The following is a 25789-nucleotide window of genomic DNA, read 5'->3' as shown; positions in this document are numbered from 1 at the left end:
AGTACGTTCCCCTCTCAGTGGAGTGATAGAATAGGAAATGAATAGAACAAACAGCAGCAAACAAAAATTAAGCTAGTGAAAAAATCTGCCTCTGCAGTTTGGGATGCCTGTGGGCCAGCAAGGCCCTTTGCCTGAGGTTAGCAGTTGCCTCCTGTGGGTTGAGCCTCGAGCAGCTGCCCACACCCGCATGTGGCTGTGCGCCCCGAGCTCAGGGGAATTCAGGCTCTGACTGCAGTCAGAGAAGGAGGTGGGAACCGGGGCTTCCCAGGGCGACCCGCCAGGCACTAACCTGGGCTCCTCCGTTCTCCCCGCTCAGGACGGTGGGAATGCCCTTGGCATCAGTGCAGCGCGTGCAGCAGTGCGGCCGTCTCCTTCTGCGAGTTCTGCCCGCGCTCCTTCTGTAAGGATCACGGAAAGGGGGCTCTGGCTCCCTCCGCCCTGGAAGGCCGTCTCTGCTGCTCCGAACATGACCCCGTGTCTCCGGTTTCGTCAGATTACTGGAGCAAGATCAAATGTAAATTGGAATCACAAGATCATGGAGAAGAAGCAAAAGAATAAATGGGTGGTGGTTTTCTTTTTTACCCCTTTTTTTAATGAAAAAAGTAAGAGAGAGTGAGTAGCCGCCACACTGGTGGAAGAGGAGCCCGCTGCAGGGCGCCCGGTCTCCCGTCGGCGCCCCTGGCTTGGGGCGGGGCAGGCGGGAGCCCTGCGCAGGCGGACACGCTCCGTGGCATCCCGTCTTCCTGTGCTGTTTTGTTGGTTTGGGGGTTCTCTCGTGGGGCCTCGATCCCCTCGGTCTTCTCTTGCCTTTTATTGTGTTTCAATGCCTTCGCAGCTGGAAAAAGGGGTGTCTTCACTTTTAACATAAGAAAGAAAAAATTTTGTTAGTGAAATGAATTTCAAGTCCAAGATGTGTTCCTTGGGTGTAAAAAGCAGAAGTAAACATCATTTCCTTATTTATTTTCCTTTTTTAGAATTTTGAGAAATGTAGTTCAGACAGTCTAATAAGTGTGCGTGTGTCCTGACTAGGAACTGGGGACAGCACAGCCTCTGGAAGAGGGTCCAGTGACCCTCACGCACTCCCGCGCTGAGCAGGGCCTGCAGTACGTGCTCCGCTTGCTCGCGGGGACGGCTCCCCGGGGCTGAACTCGCCCCGTAAACAGAACGCCTCACTGGAGGCCACCTCTGTGGTCTTACACTGTGGGCTTTATACGCTGTGATAGCTTTACCTGGAAGGGTGTATGTGGTTTTGGTTTTTCATTTTAGAGGAAAAACAGAAGTGTATGAATTGAGTCTGAACTGTTCTGCGTTGCCAGAGGGTTTCTTTGATAACGTGTATGTGTGTGGATGTGAATGCGCAGTGGCCATTCCTGTTATCTTGACACACAGATCCAGGCAGCTTTCTTCTTCCAGGAGAAGAAAGGCACAAACCAAAAGCTGGATCAGAAAAGCGCCATTTTCTGTCCAATTTAATGTAGACCCTGGTCTGATTTGGGAGGATTTATGGGCATTTTATTTTCTGTCTCCGCTTCCCTTGGTCATGTGACCACTCAGTCATGTGTCGTGGTAAAAACCACACAAAGGAATTTGAGTTGTATTTGAACATCTTTTTGGTTTAGTTCCTAATTTGGAGGTGAAAAGGGGCAGGAGCATCCCCAAATTATATGTAAATAATTTCTATGTAGTATTATCCAGTGTTTAAAATTGCCCCAGTGAAGACGGAAAAGCACTTACATACAGGGTATATAAGGGCCACACACACATCATCACAGGAAGCTCTTAGGGACAGCCCCTGAGGAAGCAGTGTTAGCGGAACCTGTCAGCGTGGGTGCGCAGGCCTCACAGACGCCAGGGGACTGAGATGTCTGCCCACAGAACTCACTTGCTTTTAATGCTTAGGAATATGTATATTGCAGTATTCCTTGTATGAAATAATTTGTAATGTCAGACGTTGTTGTAACACTGTCCTAACGTAGAAGTCTAGGGTTAGCTTGAATGAACATGAACTCTCTGTGAATTCTGACTGCTTACAATTGCTGGTACCTGCAGCATTTATTTTCCCTCAAGAAGCACCTAATAACCTTTTGAAGGTAGGAGGATAGATGCTCGATCACATTCCTTCAGTTGTGTTACAGTGTTCCTTCTTATCAATTTGGAGCTCTTCTCTTGAGAAAAGAAGGAAAAAAAGCTGTTTTGTGCCTCTTTTTTTTGTATGTAAATGTGCAATTATACTGGATTTTCTCTTATAAAAAAACAAAACAAAACAAAAAAAACACTACAGTTCCTTTTCTTAAGCTCCTAAACTGCCATTTGTCTGATTCCAGCCATTAATTCTGAGGTAACTCATTGGGCTTCCAGTAATTCTGGTGATTAGATATGATCCCCAAAGAGCAAAATGGGAAATACTATACACGTTTTACCAAACATAATTGCTACAAGTAACATGAATTACAGCTCGCCAAACACTAAACTTTGCTCTTGAGCAATTATATAGTTTGATGTTCTTTTAAAAATAATTTAAGAAAATCTAGGTTTTATCATACTGAAACTTTATTTTATATGTTTATGATAAATGTTTGCTTTTTTAAACTTACTACCATGAAGGATTTCCTTTAATATTTGAAATGCACCTCTTACTGAAACAGTATCCACCATGAAGTCTCACCTCGTTGCTTTGTGAGGACTCAGTGCTGTTCACTATCTGATGACTTCTCTGTGGTAAGCCAGGGTCTATCCTATATACTGCAGATACCTTAGGTTTAATTAAGTGTTTTTATGCAGCTTCTTCATCGTGTCACATTTTGTTTGTATCTCTGTAACAGATTAAATCTTTTTTATTTTGGGGGTGGGGTGACTGACAGGACCGTTTTGCCATTTCAGAAATCAGGGTAGCAAAATAGCCAAGCACAGCCCGGGGTCTTGTCTGTGACCGTTCTTCAGTGGCCTCAGAGGTGGTGGTTGTGATGCTAGCGCCCGGGGCTGCTCACACCTCCAGGGTCACCGCCAAACCTCCTCGTGCGCTCTGCGGCCATCGGTTGTGGGAGCGGAAAGCCGGGAGTGCTTCCCGGGCTCGCAGTCTGTGCCCTGCCAGGCCTGCCTGTGCTGTGGACTGAGGTTGTCTTGTTAACTTTTCAGTCCACGTGTGGTCAAAGCATTAAGTGGTTGGTTTTTATTCTTGTCCAAAAGTGAAAGCAGCAGGGAAAAAGGGTGGCATTTTTTAAAACCTTCATGTTAGTTCTCTGGAGGAAGAAGTGAATGTAATATTTTTGATGATAAGCATAAAGCTTCAGAAACAACTAAGATGTTCAGACGGGTAACAACTACAGATGAAACCCTGGGAAACCGTCCAGGCTCTGGGCGGAGCAGGGAGGCTGTAGCGCGTGGCCCTGCGTTCCTGGAAGGCTGAAGCCGCCAGAGGAAGTGATTCACTTCGTTAACATCTATCTAATCAGGGCCTGAGTTAGGAGTGAGGTGGGGTGGGGGTTTTTTGGTGGGGTTTTTTTTTTTTTTCATTTTTCTAATAAGTTTCCACTTTCAGTTCTCAAAAATTATCTGCTGTATGCTACAGATTTGGCTGACTTGTGGAATCATTGAAACCTGGAAAGTTCTGTGTGTTCAAGTCAGAAACATACCTAAAAACTAAAAAAAAAAAAAAAAAAAGTGGGGAGGAGACTGCACCTGACTCCTGTCAGCCATTTCCACCTAAAGTTTGGAAATGCCCATAAATGACCTTGAGAAACTGAGATAATCATGAAAAGGGCTCTCAGGCAGGGCAGGCTGTTTGACAACCTGGTTCGGTTACATGCTTTGTGACCCGGGATCTGCAGTTTGGAAACAGATAGCTAAGCCAGCTACATGGAATATAATTTCTGCACCCCCTGGGTCTGTCACTTGCCCTCATTTCATTGTTAAATACAAAGCTCTTCCTTTGGCATTCACCGGATGGCAAGATGCTGCCGCGTGCGATCAGAAAACGAGTGAGTCCTCAGCACGTGGGAAGCTGCCCTTTGATGTACTTGTACATGAGGTACGATGACGGGGAAGCTGCTTCGTTGCTGGGCAGTGCAAAGTAGACGAGTTACTTCTTGTGAGGCTGCTGAATATAGCTGTGCCGGCCATTCAGGTTGCTGCAGATGTGAAGTGGACACTTGGAACAATCTCCTTTGGCCAAGGGCCACCCGGAATTATCTCTAGTTATTTGTAAACAAAAAGTAGAACATGCTTCCATTCTCAGATAGGCTAAGGGGTAGATAGACTTGGACAGCTTTGCTATGCATTAGCAAATATTGGGAAGTTGGAAATGTGTATATATTAAAATTATCAACTTCTTTCTGGGCTGGGGTACAGGGAGACGAGGGGGTGACTATAGGGTAAGGGTCGGGGGGGAGGATGGCAATGTTTACCAGGTACAAAGTCGTCACTTTAACACTGAGACCTCTGCCTCATTCAATTCAGGTTTTTTAAGTACTTGAAACTCTTCAGATTCTCCTCATTTTACAGTTATTTTTAAACTTGGTGAAGTAGAAGCATTGTTTTGTATACTGTCTCGAAAATGAATAGCCAAGTCTCTTATCCTCCTTAACTTGGATTAAAGGCGAAGTCCTGCAAATGGGGGAGGAGAGCCCATTCACAGCAGGTATTTCAGATGCAGCCTATGCATTCCAGAAAGAGACTCCTGCATGAAATACCAGCAGCGCTTTTGCAAATACTCCCCATGTGTGTGCTTTATTTTGTCTTTCTGCCTACCCTATCCCCGAGCACCTCTTCTTCCTTTCAACATACATGCCCGAGTAGAGAAAAAAACAATTTGCACTGACGTTACACTCCTGCAACGCTGGGTGTGACCTGTGTGTGGTTACAAAAACCATTTCCGTTCTTTTGCTGTCAGTCCATTGCCTAGGTGACAAACTCAGGCGTGTGTAGCACACCTGTACCAAGGGGAGGAGGAGGAGTATCACCTGTCCTTTTACAGCCTCTCAAAGTCATTACCATGTAAGAGAAAGGGACAAAAAGAATAGTTGCCAAAGTCATTTATTCAGCCCTTAATTTCCTTCTGTGATGTTATTGCAGCTGCTAATTGGCAATAACGCCCCCTCACATCCCATATCCCTTCCCTCCCTGCCATACATAGTCTGACAGTGTGAATGGCCCTCCATCTCCATTCTATCACCCAGATAAGGTATTTATAAGGGATTCTTGTCAGTTTAGAAGTGGACTGGAGAAAATTTACTTTTACCTTGTCACTAATATTGCTCTTTATCTTGTTTGTGCTGTCACATACCCTTTGTTAAAAAGAAATCATATTGCCACCAGTAACCAAGATGCTAAATGAGGATTACAACTGGCTAATAAGATTCTTTTTATATTCAAGGGTGTGCGCATAACGGATTGATAGGAGAAATTCATTTGTATCCACTTGTGATATTGCACAACAGATACCTATATATTATGTTCTCATTTCCTTGTGATCTTTATGATGACCTTTGTAGATTGGTTATTTCTGTACTTTATCTGTAATAAACTTTGTAGATCTGTGAAATGTTATTTTGCCTAAATCACTTGAGACTTGAGTCTTTAATAACAAAGCATCGATATTTACTAAAGTCAATCTCTTTTGAGTTCTGTGACTTGACTAGAAGCTCTTGACACTAAGGGATTAGTGTTAATTTTCCCTGGGAGTGTTCCACTAGGGCATTAACTTGATGTTGCCACATAGACTTCAAGATACATGGTATTTTGGGGGTTTGTTGATTGGCCTGTTTTACTGCATAGTGTGAAATGTGTAAAGCTTGGTTAACCTGTATATAGATAGCTTATTGTTGACTAGTTATAGTGTATTTAGGATTGCCTGTAATATTTAAGCTTCTCACTGTGTGTGCTGGTAGGAACATATAATTTTTGTATATTATATCTACTGAGATGTTGCCTTTTTTAATTTTACAAATACTTTGGAATTCAAACGTGTTTTTGCTCCCGTGAGGATTAATTTGGAAAGGTTCTTAATGACATTCCTCTGATTTCAGATTTTGCTTGAGATTGACTTCAATAAATTGCCCTGTATGTTCCAAATTAAATATGTGGACCTGTTCATTGCCTGTGATTTCTTGCTGCATGTCGCTGGGCCGGAGGTTGGCAGGGGCCCGGCTGAGGGCAGCGTGTCCGCCTCCGGTGCTAGTGCGCTGCGGGAAGCAGGGCTCCAAACGCCGCTTCGGTTTTTGTTCGCAGAGGAAGGATCCTTGGAGAATGTCGCTCTGGAAGTGGTTCGCCGACCAGCCAAAGGGGAGGGGCCCGCGCTGCCTCCTGGGTAGGTCCGCCCTCCCCCCCGCCAGGGGGCGCCACGGCCGCCTGCTGCCGCGGTCGCCGGCGCGGGGCGGAGCTGCGCATTCCGGCCGCATCAGCGCGCGCGTGCTCGCCAGGTGCTGGCGCGGTGCTGCCCCATGGGGACGGCGGCGGCCTTGGGGGCCGAGCTGGGCGTGCGGGTAGTGCTGCTGGTGGCCTTCCTGTGAGTGAGCGGTGGGGACGGCGGGGGTGGGGACGGTCTGCTGGAGCCGGAAGCCAGCTCTGCGCTTTCTTGTCTCCTCTTTAGGATAACAGAGCTGCTTCCGCCCTTCCAGAGGCGAATCCAGCCGGAGGAAATGTGGCTTTACCGGAATCCATATATGGAAGCCGAGTATTTCCCCACCAAGCCCATGTTTGTGCGTGTTGGGCCCCGGCCGCCCTTAGCCTCGCCTTCTCTCCCCGGCATCGGTGCTGGGGGGCCGGCGTGGGACCGGGGTGCTGCCTGGGGCCGGGGTGGGGGTGCCTGCCGCCAGCATCCCGCCTCCCTGCAGGTGCTGCTTTAACCACTAGCTGAGTGTTGAGTGCTGTACTCGTGCTTCGGTTGTGTTAACCTTTGACATGTTCCGGTCCAGGTCATTGCATTTCTCTCCCCGCTGTCCCTGATCCTCCTGGCCAAATACCTCAAGAAGACAGACACGAGGGACAGCAAACAAGCCTGCCTGGGTAAGAGCCGACCCAGCCCGCAGGCTGTCTTGTCTTAGTGCTGGAAGAAGGCAGGAGGGCGCCCAGCGCCTGGAGTCATGGCCTGGGTATGGAGGCCACGGAATTCTGTGGCCCTAAAGTAACTGCTTCTCTCCTGCACTCCCCGTGCTACCCTGTAAGGCAGAGCCACAGCACTGGATGGCCTGGTGGCGCAGCCGCCCCGACCTGCAGCAGGGTGGCTGCCGGGGGGGCTGGGTGCACAGCGCGCAGAGCACACAGACATCTCTAGCTCCCTGGAAGGCCACAGCTGCTCTCTTAATGACAATGACCGTGCAGTGCCTCTTAGGCAGACACCACTAACAGTGCCTCTACTTTCCAGCTGCCAGCCTTGCCCTGGCTCTGAACGGCGTCTTTACCAACACAATAAAACTGATTGTGGGGAGGTAAGTTACCAGCCGGCCTCACCTCAGCCGGGCAGACGGCCGGCCGGCGCAGTCCATCTCATGGCGTTCTCCTCTTCTGCTTTATTCTGGCTTTTATCTTCCCCTTCCCACTTAGCACTTCGCCCCCTCCCTATACCTCCGTCCCGTGGGGAACACTTGGCTCTCTCCTGTCCTGAGCAGCATTTCCCACCGGCCCGCGCGGCGGAGCCCATGACTGTACCGCACCTCCCGAGGCTGCAGACTTGGGCTTTGGGGTAAAAGGTGATCATGTGCTGGAGGGTCTGTTCTCCCCATTAAATGCTGACCCAGGAAATAAGGCTTTTCTCTTACTGGTAAGTATCCTGACCCAGAGCCATTATTTTGCGTAGGGCACTCTTTGACTAGCGAATGACAGGGTTGTTGATATCTGGTGAAACTAAGAAATAATTTCGGGAGTTGTGAATGTGTTTTACACACGCATGTGCATTTTCTTTCAGGCCACGCCCTGACTTCTTCTACCGCTGCTTCCCCGACGGCCAACCCCATTCTGACTCGTGTACAGGGGATGAGGATGTAGTGAACGAGGGCCGTAAGAGCTTCCCAAGCGGACATTCCTCCTGTGCGAACCCCGTGTGGGCGGCGTACTTGTCTTGGGAGGATGGGGACACCTCACTCCCTTTGTTTCTGTACCTGGAACCTGGAGAGCCTCCTTTAATAACCCTGAGGTTTCAGAAGCCTGAGCCTTGAGTATTAGGATAATACCAGGACAGAGATTTGTGAGATTGGAATATTTTATCATTATTATTTGCCTAGATACTGACTGCAATCTTGTTCTAGTCATAAAAATGTTAACCTTTTTTGAAGTTACTGTGTGTCAGGAACTTTGGAAGCATTTTAGATTCTTACCTCCTTTGGTACCATAATAGTTACTTCTGGCTGGTTTATACATGAAACTAAAGCATCAAGCAGCAGCCTGCCCAGTCACATAGCTAGTGGTCCCAAAATCTCTCATGTATTTATTAACCAGGGGACACAAAACCAAGTCCCATTTTTTCCCTTTGTTTCCCCTCACCCCCAAAATCAGCACTCTCTACCAAAAGTATCCAGAAAGGGAATAAAGCACGTTCTTGCCAAGCCTGTTTCCTTTAAAAGACATCTACTTAGTGGTTTTTCTCTCTCCTAGTTGCCTTTGCTGGGCTGGCCTTTGCTTCCTTCTACCTGGCAGGGAAGTTACACTGCTTCACACCCCAAGGCCGGGGGAGAGCCTGGCGGTTCTGTGCCTTTCTGTCACCTCTGCTTTTTGCAGCTGTGATCGCGCTGTCCCGCACCTGTGACTACAAGCATCACTGGCAAGGTGAGCAGAGGGTTCGTACCCTGTAAGCTTCTACCTTCCCAGCATTCACCTCCAGCATGGGGCACAGAGGAGACGCTCACTAAGCATCTGTCGAATGAGTAAACAAATGAGTGTTTGCTTATAGGATGGTCTGTGTTCTGCACTAAAATGACACATTCACAGCTCTGTGCAGGATGAGAAGCACACACAAGCCACCTTTTAAAGAGATTACCAAGGAGGAGCATCCTAATTATTTTGAGGCATCCGAAGGTCAGAATAAACTCTGTAAAAGCAGTTTTTTTACAACAAACCTCAAAGCTCAGCTTGTCTTAAAATGATTAAAAATCAAGTTCATTGTCATGAGACTTAACGTGGAAGTAAAATTCAAGAAAACCAAAAATTGCAGTTTAGACCAAAGCAGTTTGAGTTGAACAGTTAGAGTTCAACATCCAAATTACAGGATCGATACACAGAAAACCCACAATTCAGAAGATAATACTGCCCAGAAGTCCTCAGGAGCTCTGCTTGAAAGAATAAATGAATGTTTGGAAAAGGCAACTTCCCTGCAGAGTTCATTCTGTCCTCTAGCACTCCAAATGGTGACCAGGGGCTGCTAATAGCATTTATGCAAACCTCTGTGTTCTTCTGAATTAAAAAAATTCAACCTCCTGTACTCAGCAAAAGGCTTACTATTCTTAAAGATGGGTTTTGATTTGGGGTTCAGAGAACCTGATGATAATCCCGTAATTATATGACAAACCTGAGAAAGCGTTAAGCAGTCATAAACTTGGAACTGATGTTTTTGCAGCCCCACCGAGTAGAGTGACCCAAAGGGCCAAGTTCTCCCTTCTGGTGGTGTCTAACCTGATTTCAGAGTCTACCCTGACTAAGATGAGACCTTATCTTCTCTCTCTTCAGATGTACTAGTTGGATCCATGATCGGCCTGACGTTTGCCTATGTCTGCTACAGGCAGTATTACCCTCCGCTGACGGATGCCGAGTGCCACAGACCATTCCAGGACAGACTTGCACTTCCCTCCGCACCAAGGCAGCCTGGTGATCCTTATCACTTTGATATTTAAAAACAGGCGGTACTGCAGTGGAGAACAGCTGAATCAGCCCCTCCTAACTGGACCATGCCCAAGATAAGAACTTCTGTCCTTTGAACCTCTGCCAGACAGGAGCGAGGACATACAGCACTTGTTCCACCTCCTTAGGGTCATGTGGATTCGTTCTTGCTCACGTGGATTTATCACCAGGAGTCAGATGCTTTCCCACTGCTGTTTGCTACACGTTCTGGAGATCTTTCAGTGGTCACCAGTCTGGTCCATCAGACTGGTATCCCAGGATCTAGTGTTTTACACTTACTCTAAATGCCCTTCTCGGAAGGATCTATGGAAGCATCCATAAAGAAAAGAAGCCCTTCTGTAGCCACCTTATCCTAGACATTAGCATTAATCATCAAAACTTAATTTGCATTGCCTATGCTCAACATCTTAAGATCTAGGGCATTTTTTTTGGTTCTGTTTACTTTCTCTGGTGGCAGTTCAATCAAGCCATAAGTACAAAGATGTCCAATTCTGGCTAATTTACCACCATTATACATGTCTTCTCTGAGTCTAGCCGGATACTGCCGACCACTTTGAATACTGTGGGCATAAAGGTTTACTGAATTATCAGCAAACACACAGTGGCCCGGAGCTTTCCCAGGAATACACACTGGTAGTGGTTTACACCTCAATTGTCCTTTACTAGGCTCACAAGCTTCTTTCCACTTGAATGAAGATCTGCCCAAATTCATCAACTCTGTCAACTACGGTGGGACAGAAAGATAATTTTTCTTTCCTTCTTTACAGTGGGATACAAGGAACAATTACCAGAGATTAGAAGTGATGCTGTCGGGCCTGTAGGTACCTTTCTCTTTTATTGATGATGTATTTCTCCCAGTAAATGTGATCAAACACTGGATTCCCCAGTCCAGCTGCAGTAGTGGCTGGCATTCAATACAGAAGGACAATCTCAGTATTTACCTTACAATGACTGTGGTACATTTGCCTAAGATGACTGAAAGGAACTTAGGTATTAATTCTTTGCCCCAAACATTTTCAAACTTGTTTTAATGCATAGGAGATGAGAACATGGTTACTGTAGAGGTTTCATGATGGACGAATCAGGTAAAAGTAAGCAACTGGTCAATATGGTTTTATTTCAGTATTTACTAAAGTTTTAAATGTATCTCATAAAAAAACAAACATTTCAAAAAGTGCAAAATATTAGAAGGCTAATCAATGCTATTAATCTTTCCATGCAGTCTCTCTTGCTGAGATAAACCAATTCTGTAGCTGGGAACACGTATAAAATGATATCTACCAGAGTTTAAAAATGGGCTTGGTCAGGAGATCATACACAGTACACAATGGAAGTAGTGCAAGTGACACACAACTGAGGGAAGGTTTTCAGTCAGGCCTGTCACCTGGGCAATGTCCAGCCATGACACCACCACAGGCGGGACACAAGCAGCCCAACTCTCTTAGTTGCCTGCCCCTACCCACCAGGAAAGAAACATTTCTTGGCACATACGGTGGCTCCTCTGGCGGTCCAGGCTGGCGCTGCCCGTCTTTGGTCAACAGGACCCACTCTTGCTCGTCCTTTGGTTTCCCCTGACGGAGCACGTACCCTGCTCGTGAGGAGCACACTTAAATTTGAAGACAGCAGCCTGACAAAAGCTCCCCTTTAAGACGCACCGAATGCTGATCCTCAGGACACTCACGTTAATCTGAGCATATGTGGAGTGTCCCATCTGTCCGAAGCCTACTGGCTGCGGCATCAGCAGATAGACAAGGAAAGGCCAGGCTCAAGGGAAAAACCCACAGCTGCCAAGGAGATGGCTTAAATGAATGTTAAATGCTAGGGCCTTGGACACCATGATGCATTCACAAAAATCATTTATAAAAACCAGCTTGCCTGCCCGTGCCACTTGGCACACACAGGCCTGCAGCCAGCTGAGGTGCACCAGGACCACCCCACGGGAACTGTGGAGACACTGCTATCAGTGAGCAGGGGAGACGCACAGCATAGTGCTGAGCAGATGCCCTGGAAGAAACTAGTCTACGGTCACCCTTTCTCTTTCAGCATAAGAGGCACTTCCCCCATGGCCAACCTACCTGCTACCCCCACCCCAGCCCGCTGCCTGGGCCTTGAGCGCTCGGGACGCGCGGGACCTGCGGAAGCAGCAATGTTTACAAAATGCATCTAACAAGAACACGCTTGGGAGAGGCAGCAAGTGACTTACACAGCTTCTCTAATTGTACCACTAAAAGATCATTTATAACCGAAGCAGCCTGTCAAGGTCTGTCAGCTCTTATAACTACCCTCAACTTAAGAACAGAAGCTGCTTTCAAGTGACTTAAATCAGCCTGCATCTAAAGTCTCTGAGCTGAAGTATGATATGAAAGGACAGGTCTAGGATATGTAACACCTTTGCTTTATAAAGAGGCACCTAATATGAACTAGACTGCCTACTTGAGACTCTTTGAGCAGCTCAAACAGCTGTAAAAACAACAGCATCAGTAATTCTAAGCAGTGAATCTGTCAGCTGTAAAGAGAGAGAACAAGATTCTCTTTAAGCTATATTGCAGTCTGTCTGCACACAGTACTGGCAGGAAAGAAAAGCTGACTCAAAGCAACCTGGCTACCCAGCGATCTTCCATATCCACTTAGGCTTCAGATGCAGGCACCACCACCAGGAGTTAAGCCTGCTGTACCCCCAACTGCCTTCTGAACTTCAGGAGGCTGCTTCTAAACTAAAACATTTACTAGAAAAACTCAGACCCAAATCAAACTCAAAGCAGACTTTATACCACCTCAAGTAGGAAGCAATGAAGTGTGGCACCGACACACTATCTTTGAGGAATTAAAGATGCAAACCACATCCACTATGAAGCAGCCTGGCAAGCGTCCCCATGAAGCCAGCGATAGGCGTCGCGGGCTCTTCCCTTTGGTTTTCCGCTCACTTCCAAAGACCCCAGTGGTGAGTAAGTGCAGGCAACATGCAGGAAATGATGCAGCTGAGGACAGAAAAAGTGCAGCACAAATGGGTGGATTTCCTGGGGAGGGACCTTCACCGTCCATCTGGGGGGCAGAGTGGAAAAGACATCATCAGGCCGCACAAACCGGGAGGCAATGGAGAGAAGGCCGCAGTGTGATGCAGATGCCAGGTACACAGCTGGGAGGCTCACAAACTTAAATCTCAAGCTGGGTTCTTTGTAATTAAAATGCTAACTGCTGACAAGTGTTACTGGACCTGATCACCAGCAAAACCCACACGCTAACCTTCCTCTGAGTGGGTAAAACTGAGTAACAATCTAAATCTTGGTGACAGGCAACAGAAAAGTACATTTATGAAGAGCATGAGGCTCCACTGTTCCTTATAACAGGTTAGTATGTAGGAAGAATACTGCATTCTTTTACATTTAAAGACTTACACTCAGCAGCCAGAGATGGTCATTTTTACTGTAAAGGCTGATCAAGGAAGATACCCTGGGTTTGGTAGATTTCTTTGAGGACCAGCAATACTGTATCTTCAGACTCCCTGTGAAGAGAATAAATTGTATTCTGAAAAGAAGTGACTAACCTTTATACTAGATGCTTTGTCTACAGTTTCTCATTCAATCTATGCAACCACCTTGCAAGTTCATTTTTGTTGCAAAAAAGATCAGACACAGAGGTAATGTAACCGGAAGTGGTTTGGAAGGTAACCTAACAAAAGTCTAGCATTATGTCTGGTGATAAAAAAAAAATACCTAATAGTAAATGACTAAACTGTTCCCTTTCCCAAGAGCTCATTACTCAGACAATATGGAAGAGCCATCCAGTTGATCACCTTAATTTCGAAGGTGTTACTTTTTTAAAAAGATAACAACCATATTGGTTCAAAAGTCAAGATACAAAAGGGAACAATAATGAAGTCTCCCTCACTTCTGTTTCTAGTTCTCATCTTCTGAGAACCAGTGTTACCACTTTCTCATACATCTTCCAGATACTGTGTGTCTAAGCAATTACTTATATCCAGTTCATAAAGAAATATTATTAAAAAATACCATTGCTGAAGGACTGTCTTAAAGATGTATGAGGCAAACATTGCTGTAGGCTGCAGTTCATTTTTTGAGTCATGGATCTCTCTGAGACTCTAAAGGAACCTATGGATTTTTCCCCAGAGGAGATCATATACATGCATATATATATGTATGTGCCAAAGTTATATATAGGGTTTCTCTGAATTCATTGACTTTTTCTATCCCCCACAAACTGTAGGTTGCACAGATCTCAGGTCAACAAACTCTTCCTATGCCAGCAAAGGGGGATTAGCTAAACCAGCTATTAAAAGTTCTGTAATCCTGGCTTATAGGTAAATGGACTGACAGAACAGGAAGTTCAGAAATAGTCCTATTTAAATACACATAGGAATTCAATAATCTTAAATCTAGTAACAGAGTTACAACAACTGGATGGCTATCTGAAAAAGGACTTGGATCAGTCCAGCTATTATGAAGATAAATTTGAAGTGAATCAAAGATGTCAAAATGAAACCATGACAGATGAGAATACAATATGGTAAAATTCTTGGGAGAGTAGAGAAGATTTAAGTATGCCACAATTCCCAGAAGCCAAATAGGAAAAATCAACAAATCTGACTATAAAATGTTCTACTTAGCAAAAAACCAGTGTATACAAGGTCAAAGACAAACTGGGGGAAAGTTATTTGCAACGAGTACCACAGACCAATCAGCATTTCAATATAAAAGAGAATTAACGGCATGGATGACACCAAGAAGAGGAAATAAAAATGGTTTTTAAATACATGTTAAAATGCTCATATCACATGCTCATATGTTAAGATGCTCTTATTCTTACCATATGACACCCAGCCAATCTACTGCTAGGTATTTACCCATGAGAAATAATGTCTTCTACATGAATGTTCATAGCAGTCTTCACAACAGCCAAAAACTGGAAAAAAACCCACGTGTCTGTGAACAGGTGAGTGGATAAACAAGCTGTGGTACACTCGTCCAGAAGCACACACTCAGCAATAAAAAGGGGAGCATACACACAATGTGGAAGAACAAAGCCATACAGAAAAGTGTGTGAAGTCAGACGCAAACTCATCTCCAGAGACAGAAGCAGATCAGCGCTTCCCTGGAGACTGACTGGCAGGAGAGAAGGACAGAGGGGTTCCCAGGGCGCGGGCACCTGGTGGTGGTGAATACGTCCACTAATTTGATTGTGGTGATGGTTTCAGATGTTTCCATATCAAAACTCCTCATATTTGGACACTTTATAGCTTACTGTACATCCATTATGCCTCAAAGTGCACATATATATATGTGTGTATGTGTGTAATGTAAAATACGTATATTGTAGCATGTGTATTATACACACATACTTTACATATGTGTAAATAAATTAAATTATTTCAGTGAGGGACCATTTTTCACCCAACTAATTGGCAGAGATATGAACAGTTGATAAAACTGCTGGAAAAGCTGTAGAGAGACAGACATCCCTGGTGAGTCTAAAAAGGAATAACCTCTATTTGGCAATGATTACCAAATACTACAACTGCCTATACCGTTTATACCAGCAATTACAATTCTAAGTATGTATAAATACACTTATGAACAGGTAAAACAACAAACAAGGTGTGTCAGGAGCAAGAGGGCAAGTTAAGTCATGGTGCATTCATTCAGGTGAATATCTGCACAGCTGAAAACGAACGTGGAAACTCTGTATGACTGGCAAGAACTCTAAGGCACAGTAACAGTGTAGACAGGCCAGCAGGAAAAGCAAGGCACAGAACACTGCCTATAGACTCGCTCTGTATTTGTGAAAGAAGAGAAATATGTTTCCACACATTCACACCTGAATTGTCTGCATAAAATAGACATCTGGAAGAAATTTTAAGAAATGCATGTTAATTGCATATGGAGAAAGAATTAGTTAGCTGGGAACAAAATGTAAGAGACGCTTTTCATCACTGGCCTTCGAACCATATGAACGCATCGGCGGCTCAAAATTTTAAACACCATTCTTAGGTTTCTATCAGGCCGCGTTGGCTAGACCATTCTCAGGCAGCACTGCTTTCTGCACTTGGATTTTGTCATGGTCTCTCTGTTGTATGTATTATATAGACATGATGATGATTACATCAGATAATAATGCCTTTATCAAAAATCCTCAGGAATTCAAAGTATTTATTTTTAGAACACTTATCCCTGACGCATCTTATTTTCCTTTAGTTTAATTTCTTCAGTAAGTCCTATTCCCTTATAATAAATATCAATAAGCACCTTTAACATATCCTATAAACCATCAAAGTATATTTAATCGTAACTCTGATAAATTCTGGGGATTAACGTAGAGCACAGTGACTCTAGTTAACAATCCTGTATTATGTACTTAAAAGATGCTGAGAGAGCAGCTCCTTCCATGTTCCTGCCACACAAACAGACACAAAGGAAATCACGTGAAGTGGTGGGGGTGCAGACTGAACCCTACTGCGGTGACCATTCCACAGTATACATGCATATCAATCTCATTGCACACCTTAAATTTACAGTTACATGTCAATTATACTTCAACACATGTGGAAAAAATATTTAAACATGAAAAATTCAAACATTAAAACAAAAATGATAATGAATTCAGATCTAGCTACTATATACTTTCTCAAAACACTTAGCAATAGTAACCTATTTGTCTGGGTCATTCATGCACCCGCCCTGTCCCACTGATGGCAGAAGGACACACTTTGAACACTAAGCCACCTGAACTCATGGTTGCTGGCATCATTAGCCCTATGCTCTGCACAACTGCAAAATAAAACAATGTGTTGAAACCAGATTTCTTTGGAAAATTATTGTGCTATTTTGTAACTGTCTAAATGAGAAATTCATTCTAATTCCAAATGTATACCAGCCTATCCTTTTGTACCTATCAAATATGTGTCAAACTATTAGACCAAAAAAACAACCTAGAAACAAAAGGAAACACTTACCAGTAGCACAGATGGCTTTGTAAAGCAAATAAATACTCATTAAAACTTTCGATGGGCTTCTCCTGTAGCACATAGTCTATGCGTTGGCCCCCGTTCAGCATTCCCACGCTGATGGGTGGGACTTCTTCGTTAACTGCCCCAGAGGCCTCTTCTGTGTTCGCATCTGGATATGGGAGAACTGTAAGAATCAAAAGACTCCAGTCCCCTGAGGTTCTTCACTTCCCCTCAGACTCCAGACTGACCACAGGACCATGGGATGAACTGCTGTGCAGAGAGCCCTCTCCCTCCTTTCCTTCCTGTCTTAAAGCCTCTCAAGTCACGTTGGTTCTGTCCAATCCCCTTTTTTGCCTTTCCTCTACCTGACAGCTAATTCTTTTGCCTGTGGTTTACAAACAAAATCTAAGCAAGGGCAGAGCTCTTCAGGCAGCTGAAAACTAAAGCAGAGGCGTGCAGCGTTAACTGTGAAGAGAAGTGCTCCCTAGTACGTCCCCAGACGGTAAAGTAAAATGGGCCCGTGGACAGACACTGCCCTGTACAAGCGAGGCTTCACAGAGCAGGCTTTTAACAGCAGCCCCAAGTTCTCACGTCGGAGGTGTAACAGAGCCTCACTGCCAGATGCTCAGCTGACATTTTCCTCATGAATAATATTTTCTCATCATCTGTGGCTATTAGATGATAACAAAGGCCAGCAGAGCTGAAAACCCATTAGGACTCAGTACTGGTCCTGTACAATAAAGAGGGAAAAGAAGTCCCTGGCAAAGTAAGAATTACACGCATGAGCTCCTTGTCTGGCCTGACATCAGAATTGGTGTGAACAGTGTCACTCACCACTGGGCTTCTCTGAACTCGATTCAGGGTCTGCTTCAGTTTCCTCTGCAGGCTCTGAAGCTTGTAAGGCAGGGTAAGGAGCTCTGGTGAAAGACTTCCAGGCCATCCGCAGTGAACCTAGCAAGTTGTTCTTGAGGTCCATACTCATCCTGGTCAAACCCTCTCTCAGCTCTGAAATACATACGAGTAAGGAATGTTACATGGTTTACAAAGAGTTTACAAACACAGCTAAACAAAGTTAATGAGGTCCACTCAGTCATCCTGACCAGAAGGTCTAGAATTACTCAGTTCTGCACTTGCACTTACCTAAGTGCATCCGCTTCCTGCCCTTATGATGCGGGATCAGCATTGGCTCAAATTCCACTCCTGGGACCACCATTGGTTCAATCCTATAGGCCACAGGGTCAAACTACACAGGAAAAACAATAGCTGTGTGTGCCTCTGCTGCAGAGAATGGACAGCCTGAGGAACTGTGCATCAGGCAAGAATTACAAGCTCATTTAAAGACATGTAGTCTTTCCCCATCATGTCCAGATTCACACTATTGTGAGTCGTCTCACTGCTACAAAATAGCACAGAAAGCAAATCAACACTACAGAAAATCACATGCTCTTTACCAGTAAGCCCTAAAAGGTGAGCTACAGGGGCTGTCCAGTGCTTACAGGGTGATAAATATTGAAGAAACCTTTGCATGTTGGAAATTTGTAGTTTGGGTCAATTCTTTTCAGTCCTCGGACTGTGAGGAACATTCCAATGGGCGATCCAAAGGCAAAGAATATTTCTGGTTTATAGATGAGCCGGGGGTACTTTACAGACACCTGGAAGGAGGAAAGCATCTCTGATTAATAACAGAAGTTACACCTGTTCCCACTGCACGAATAGCAGGCGATCAAATGACCTAAGAGAACAGGACAGTTACCTGCCCAATACCGACATCCAGGCCATCAGCACGTCCAGTTTCCGTACTGCAGAACCCCGATTCTTTGGAGATGTTGGATGTATTTGCCCCTGAGGCTGACGGTGGGGTTGGTCTACAAATACCCTAAAGAATAAAATTTAGTTCTGTGGAGTTGCCGTGTAATAAAAATATCCAAAGGATTATACAGTTTTCTATTGATGTGAAAGGATGCTTGGGAAAGTTCTGAAATGACAGTCTAGAAAGAGTCTCTCAGAAAACAAGATAAAACTGGTGAAAACAAAAGCTGCCTTAAATTATGAATTGATGTCCCCACATGCTCTAAAACAAGAGAGCTGTGCACAGCTACCTGGGCAGCAGTTCACACTCTGGGCTGCCGTGAGAAAAAACAGCAGAGCACTGGACGCCAGTGCTGAGGACGGCTGAGCGGCTCGCAGGAGCACTGTGCCCTCCTAGTCACAGCAGGCAGAGTGTCTCTGTGGGTACAGAAAATGATGCAAACACTGGGCCTTAAGTAAGAACTGAGCAACCTGCTAAGAAGCTGAAAAAGAACCCACTACTAAGATTTGGAAAGGAATTCAGTGGCCAAAAGAACTGAGCATAGAATCTATTGTCTACCACGCAGATAGGCCTAAGTGAAAGAAGCCAGTCACAGAAGGCCACATACTGTATGATTCTGTTTATATGGAATGTCCAGGGTAAGAAAACTGCAGAAAGACCAAAAGCAGATCCCTGGGTCACAGGACAGAAGAACAGAGTGTCCACTAATGGGTACTGGGGTTGTTTGAGGGAGGGAAATGCTCTGGAATTAGATAATGGTGATGGCTACATACCTCGGTAAATGTACTAAAAACCACTGGACTATAAGCTTTAAAAAGATGAATTTTAGGGTATGCGATGTAAATCACATTTCAATATAGCAGTTATTTAAAAAAGGGAAAAAATGAAAAAGGAACGGCAGGAGGAACCCAAAGGAGATACAGAGGTTCAGAAGACTTCTGGAGCTCACAATGTATTAAGGAGCTCAATACAGAGAACATGTTTAATTTGTAAAGAGTGCCAAAGATTAGTTAACAAAACTGCTTGGCTCCTAACCATCTTAAAAAGCACAATGCAGGGATGTAAAAGACTGTTCGATCCTACAAGCTACATTAAGCACCTACCATTGAATTTTCTCGGGTCCTCCAGTAGTTTAGTATCTTCTTTCTTGGTCCTAAGGGAATTCCCATTTCCTGAAGATCTTTGTCTGTACATAAAGCCTATGCATAGGAAATAAAATATCTTCCTTATTTCTAGGCAAAACAGTCAATTAAACGTCCTGTTCTCTGAGGAGTAAGACCTTTGCTTTCTGTCACTAGGGTGGCTCCCTAGTGGTAAACCATCATTAGAACTTTAAGAAGGATACTCTATTCATAAAACGGTCTGAAGAATTTAAAGTATCAATACTACAGTATCAATGCTACAGTAACGCTGATAACACCTACAGAGGTGGATACTAACCTCATGACAGAAAAGCCCTCCTTGATTTCCATGCTGAGATGTCACATCCCGAGAATCCGTCCCTACTCATGGACCCGAGCAGTGAGAACACAGTGAGGAGTGTGAAGATGCCAACAATCAAGGCCTCAGCCTAAAAGCCACTCATCTGCTTGGGGAAGTATCTTCCTTTGCCCCCCAGACCAGCGTGGCTCAGCCTATTTATTACACATTCTTAAGCCACCAGGTACTCTTCCTCGTCACAACTTATCATGACTGTAATTATGTGCTTGATTATCTAATGTCTTTTCCACCAAACCATAAACACCGCAAGGTTAGGGACCCTGTCTTCTGCACGAGTAGAGAATGCCCGGATAGAGCCAGCATTTGCTGAATGCCTTTAAATGAACAAAGGCCTTGCAAACCCGGAAAAAAGCACAACAAAAGTGGCACCAAACAAAAACAAGTACCCACGGGAGAGCCTGTGAGAGGGTAACAGAAAGTAAGACTTGGAGGAGTTAGTGGGCATTTCTTCTGCCGCCCATGTCTTCCAGGCTGTGCTGTGTTTAGTCTTCGCTGTATTGCTATACGTCAATCAATAAGGCTCCTCTGAACTTTGAACTTCCACAAAGCAAAGACCACGTTATGTGATAAGAAAAAACACACATATAATGCTAAGGAACATTATTAATGATCACAGGGCATTTACAACTAACGTGCGTCTAAAGGGCAGGCTTAGTAAGCAGTCTGAAGAAGCAATAAATATACTGACAATGGCACAGCATGAAGTTTTAAGAGTGTCTTTACCAGCGATTCTTTATCTACTTTCTCCTTCTCAAAGATATTAAAGAATTCAGAGAGTTGAAGTTTCTTCAAATCTTCCTCTAGTGTCAGTGTATCTCCTCGATCCATGACAGTATCTGGTGAATCCTAAAAATTAAATTGTGAAACTCATTTTCTCTAAATTCATTTAAATTTTCCCTTATTAAAATGGTTTTGCAGTTAAGAAACTACTGTATAAGATTTCCACATAGAGATGTAAAAATAAATTGTAATCTATTTAAGATATAATTTAAGAGGTGACTGATCTCTAAGCTTCGGCAACTTCAGCTGAAACTTATGTTTTTAAATGAATGAGTGGTTGAATGATTATCAAAGTACTCTTCATCATCATTAACAAAGCATTTACTGAGCTCTTGTGAGGCATAAAACAATTTAAGACAAAAGCCCCTGGGAGAATTCAAGGTCCAACAGTAGAAACAGAACACTTCCATAAAAAGAAGAAAAAATACAAGATCATATATGTTAAGTCCTATTGAGCACTGTACATAAGTGTTCACAGGACAATTAGAAGATAAACATCATGTCCTCTCACTGCTTTCAAACAGAATTTCCATAAATTACTTAATTTGTATCCAATTCATTTTTCATTTCTTCATATGCAAACTCCATTTCAGCTCAATGATCTATAATTCTAATAAGGCAGTCATGCATATTTATAATGGAAAATAAGCTACCTACAATCATGTTAGAATGTGGCAGTTGTTTGCAGAAGCATATTACTATCTTGCTTCTGTCATCTAAGAATGACAAATTATTACGTCTATAAAAATAAATGTTTATTTAATGTTATGGTATGAGATTCAGCAGAAAGCAAAAAATAAGTCTAAAATCTAAAAATCCTTACTAAGAAATACTACAGAACCTATCTGAACATCTAAATTACCTTTTCACTGTAAATATCCCCCAAAGAATCTTTCTGATTGGTTAGGATATCAAACAATATAAGCGAACCTACAAGTAAAATAGAAGAAAGGGACAATTTCTGAGCATTAGCTCTAAACAGCTGTCTTTCACACACAAAAGTAATAAGCCAGTTACCAATGTAGCAAAATCTATGAAGCAGGAGTCTTCCCTTCCAATCCACCACCACCCTTCCAACCCCTCCCGGATTCTTCATCACAGACCAGTTCTAGACCTCAGAATCTGATATAGATAAAAAACAGTACTTCAAAAACGGGTGTCCTTAAAATGTGGTAATCCTCTCTGGTCACAGAGAATTCATTTGTTACCTAGACTATGACCGGCAATGGATACACCCCCTTTGAAATCAGGGTTCCTCTGCAGAAAAAGTGTGTATATTCTATTCATTTCAGAAGCAACTGTGTCCACAATTGTCTGACAGTAGGTGGGGCTATTATAGAAGAAGACGTCCAGAATTGTGTCGTTGGTGAAGTGTCTTAGGCGGTTAATGCTGGGCAGTGTTATCCGCTGCAGATCTCTGTAAAAATGGAAAGACAGTTTAAGCAGAAAACTTTAATTCATTCGATAACCCCCTCTAAGTTATTATCCAGCTTAGTCTAAGCTTAGACCTAAATATTTATAAAGATACAAGAGACAACTATCAATGTATAGGAAATACAGGACAGAGAGGTATGTTTGATGAAAAGAAACCCAAGGGATGTGGTCTGCAAAATTCAAAGTATGAGAAACTACAAGACGAATCACTCAGTTTCTTCAACACATAAACTGCAAGAAAATAAGAGATTAAGAGACTTAAAAGACCTATTAACTAACTGCAATTTTATGGACCTTATCTGGGTCCCAGTTTAAAATACATGAGTACATTTGTGTATGTCTATGTGTGTATGTATGTATATATATATATGTAAAGACATTTATTAGACAACTGGAAATTTGAACACTATTTGCTCATATTAAGAATTTTTTAAGGTGTATTAATGGTGTTACGGTTATATATATATATATATATATATTTATTTTATTTTTTTTTTTTTTTTAAAGTCCTTTAAGATAATACAAACATTTACAGATAATACAATGTCTAAGATTTGATTCAAAAACTGTGGTGGACAGATGGGCAGTAGACGGGGTATTGAGATACAGATGGGGCAGAACTGGCCACATGCTGAGGATTGTTAGGGCTGGGCAGTCATAATCAATGCATGAAGATTCTTTATATTTGCTACTTTTGTGTACAAAATTCTCCATAATAAAAAGTTCTTTAAATAGACAAAAGATACAAGACGATTTTCCTAGGATTCTCAGCATTAAGGTTTGTTGATCACATGTCAAATGACAAATGGACCTGCTCCTTCTCTCAACGCACAATTTCTCAAGCTGCAAAGTGAGACTGCTGGATGCCAGAGGAATCCTCACAAAGGGAAACCATGCTGACATTGTCTAAATCAACTTCCAGAGAAAGCTTTCTCAAAATCCCCCAAAGAATCCTCGAAGATTCAACAGCTTCTGGAGTTCAGAGAGGGCTCTATGCCCAAAGGAGCCGCGTAGCATCAGCTCAAGTGAGAAAGACGCGAACTCCACACCCATATGGAACAACCACAGTGGTGCACTCGGCACATGGAACTTGCTGATATCACAAGGTATTAGGGACTCTATTAATCAGGGGTGCCATTTCCAAGACCAGCGTGGCAAGAATGCTGACAACTTCATCTTCCAGAGAAGCATCTCCTACTTAAACCTACAGCTGTTCTGAACGTACTTCTTTCTGAAGGGCCCACAGCTGACTATCAATATAGAGCAACCAACCTTCTCTGACATTACTATAGAATTTATAAACAAAACTATTGGGCTTGTGACTTAAGAAGGCCATCACTTCAAAGTTGTTGTACCAATTATACCTCAAGGTATAAATACTAACAATTTAAGGCTTAGGGATTTCCTTATTTTCCCCAAATGTGGACAAATGTTATCTAAATATTAATCACAAAGGAACAAAATAGTTCGTACATCTTGAGGTAAGGTGGGAAAAAAGCATTATTTGGCTTTAATGCTAAAGAAAATAACAGAACTATAATATATTAATATATACTAATGAGCCTGTAAAACACATTGGAAGAAGATTCACACAATTATTCACTCCTAAGCCAGGCTAGTTAAACCAAGGAACTGGCAAGCATCAGATAATGTATCCCGAAGGAAAAGATACAGAAGTATATAAAACTTATGGTTGAACAAAATTTTAAATATACAATTGGCTATAGAAGAAATAACCCCAAGCATATCCATGAACAAAAAATAGACTACATCTACATTTAACAACTCAAAGGAGGAGGGTATTACTCACACATCCACGCCAGTAGAATGCAAAGGACTGTGCCAGTTGACTGGAAGAAATTCTACCCTCCCAATTTGCTGATTTTCTTGGGCTTTCTTAAAATGTGTCTGTAGCAGGTTCAAGGAAACACTGCGAAAATCATTAACTGGAAAGGAAATTAACGTATGCATCAACAGTGAAGCAATGAGTTTGCAGAATCAGGATGCAACAGATCATGTAATTATATGTATTTGCTTAGAATACAAAATAACACAGAAACAGCTACGTGGTATTCAGGGAAAATGATCCATGTATCTATGTACCATGAAAAGCTGTTCCTTTAATACAGAACTTGGTTTTACTCTAACAAAACATTTTTCATCCAAAGAAAAGCTAGCTTCAAAACCTCCTGTGTCATGGGATCTGTTTCAATTAAAAAGAAAAAGAAAAAGAAAAAATTCTGTGGCCAGATCAAACTGGCCTTGCAGCCAGACTCCTGTCTAGTGCTTACAACCAACCACTCCCCAATACGTTACATTAAAAAAAAAAAATACATTGCAGTTTGAAATTCATACTATATTGATCTGAACCTTCTAGAAGGTTTCTGCCTAGAAGCATTAGCCAGCAGGATAAGACTCCCAAATTAGGACAATTAGACTGAGTACCATCAAGTTTTAGAGGATACTACCTTTCAAAATCAAGTTATACTAATGACCTAAGTATTCCAATTAGAATATCAAGAGGTTTATCCTGGTATGAATTACAAAAATGACTGAATTAAAACTATTATCATCTTTATGGTTACCTTTAAATTTGAAAGGGTTAGAAATAAGACCATCACATCGTAAAACAAATTTATGAGGATTAAGGGCTTGTTCACTCAAGAATTATTAGGGAAGACACAAATATTAGCCTAGGGAATTTGCTAGTACTTTGAGTCTAAGCAGGGAAGCTTTACTACCTTGCCACCTGTCTATACCCTCCAAAGCTTCTTAGGTAGCTAAGACAACAGACTAAAGACAACACTTGACCTCAGTGCGCAGAAGCAATGGCTAATATTCCCTCCACGTGATCTAATCTTACACGCTTTGAGCACCTACCGCACTGTACAATGCTTCGGAAGCGGAGATCACAAGCTGGTCCGATCCCGTGGACTACAAAAACCAAGTGGTCTATTTGTAAAGGCTCCCCTATAAATGAAATTTAAAAGAAAATTACTCCCTGTAACTAGTTATTTATTCTAAAATCAAACATTCACAGTGGATAGGTTATAAAGATGGACAAGTTAAAATATAAGCAGGTAATTTAAAGGATAATTTAAATATTTAACTACTTAGTAAAAATAGTGATTCTACTGTGTTTCTAATTTATCCCAAAAGAAGTCAGTGAAAAAATTTCTCAGGTTTTTTTAAGCTTTTTATTTTGAAATAACTGCTTCTTTCAGAAAACTTGAAAGAATGGTACAGAAGTTCCCATGTACTTTTTACACAGACTCAACACTGATATTTACCAAATTTGCTTTATTATTCTATGTGTGCATATACACACCCACATTTATTTATCCAAACCATTTGGGAACAAGTTGTGCACATCACCAGACTGTACACATCACACCTTTAATATTTTAATGTGTATTTCCCAAGAATATTCTCTTTTATAACCACAGTGCAAAGTTATGGAATTCAGGCAATTTAACACT

General features: G+C 42.9%; 3 protein-coding genes across 12 annotated transcripts in view; 2 read left to right on the top strand and 1 right to left on the bottom strand.

Moving 5' to 3' along the window:
- Positions 1 to 6088, top strand: part of NSD3 (nuclear receptor binding SET domain protein 3) — a 93762-nt gene extending 87674 nt beyond the window's left edge. For all 5 annotated transcript variants that reach the window (XM_017659497.3, XM_017659500.3, XM_017659498.3 and 2 more), the window contains one exon: positions 317 to 6088. In XM_017659497.3, coding sequence (XP_017514986.1) covers positions 317 to 558 — 242 coding nt within the window. In that variant the 3' untranslated portion in view covers positions 559 to 6088. The remainder of the gene's footprint in view (positions 1 to 316) is intronic.
- A 252-nt stretch (positions 6089 to 6340) lies between these two features.
- On the top strand, positions 6341 to 16842 carry PLPP5 (phospholipid phosphatase 5). Its single transcript, XM_017659495.3, has 9 exons — positions 6341 to 6502; positions 6587 to 6695; positions 6912 to 7002; positions 7361 to 7424; positions 7901 to 8022; positions 8587 to 8757; positions 9655 to 9792; positions 10593 to 10642; positions 11869 to 16842. The coding sequence occupies exons 1-9, from the start codon at positions 6438 to 6440 to the stop codon at positions 11935 to 11937; spliced, it is 879 nt and encodes a 292-aa protein (XP_017514984.1). The 5' UTR covers positions 6341 to 6437; the 3' UTR covers positions 11938 to 16842.
- Positions 10923 to 25789, bottom strand: part of DDHD2 (DDHD domain containing 2) — a 19735-nt gene continuing 4868 nt past the window's right edge. For 2 of the 6 annotated variants that reach the window (XM_073218959.1, XM_073218960.1), the window contains exons 6-17: positions 25191 to 25280; positions 24121 to 24256; positions 22085 to 22293; positions 21739 to 21806; positions 20820 to 20942; positions 19700 to 19795; positions 18540 to 18662; positions 18283 to 18438; positions 17927 to 18029; positions 17621 to 17791; positions 16793 to 16970; positions 10923 to 13327 (exon numbers count right to left, since the gene is read on the bottom strand). In XM_073218959.1, coding sequence (XP_073075060.1) covers positions 13246 to 13327; positions 16793 to 16970; positions 17621 to 17791; positions 17927 to 18029; positions 18283 to 18438; positions 18540 to 18662; positions 19700 to 19795; positions 20820 to 20942; positions 21739 to 21806; positions 22085 to 22293; positions 24121 to 24256; positions 25191 to 25280 — 1535 coding nt within the window. In that variant the 3' untranslated portion in view covers positions 10923 to 13245. The remainder of the gene's footprint in view (positions 13328 to 16792; positions 16971 to 17620; positions 17792 to 17926; positions 18030 to 18282; positions 18439 to 18539; positions 18663 to 19699; positions 19796 to 20819; positions 20943 to 21738; positions 21807 to 22084; positions 22294 to 24120; positions 24257 to 25190; positions 25281 to 25789) is intronic. The other 4 variants (XM_073218961.1, XM_073218962.1, XM_073218963.1 and 1 more) reach the window with 4 other exon arrangements.

The sequence above is a fragment of the Manis javanica genome, chromosome 12 (genome assembly GCF_040802235.1).
Source record: "Manis javanica isolate MJ-LG chromosome 12, MJ_LKY, whole genome shotgun sequence".
Lineage (NCBI taxonomy): Eukaryota > Metazoa > Chordata > Mammalia > Pholidota > Manidae > Manis > Manis javanica.
This window is presented reverse-complemented; position numbering and strand designations above follow the sequence as displayed.

Bases quoted from the DNA above. Each gene is read 5' to 3' on its own strand.
- PLPP5 (XM_017659495.3), top strand. From the start codon at position 6,438: ATGGGGACGGCGGCGGCCTTGGGGGCCGAGCTGGGCGTGCGGGTAGTG. The intron at 7,425-7,900 runs GTAAGTTACCAG...ATTTTCTTTCAG, and splicing joins ATAAAACTGATTGTGGGGAG to GCCACGCCCTGACTTCTTCT. The intron at 10,643-11,868 runs GTAGGTACCTTT...TTTCTCTTTCAG, and splicing joins GAAGTGATGCTGTCGGGCCT to CATAAGAGGCACTTCCCCCA.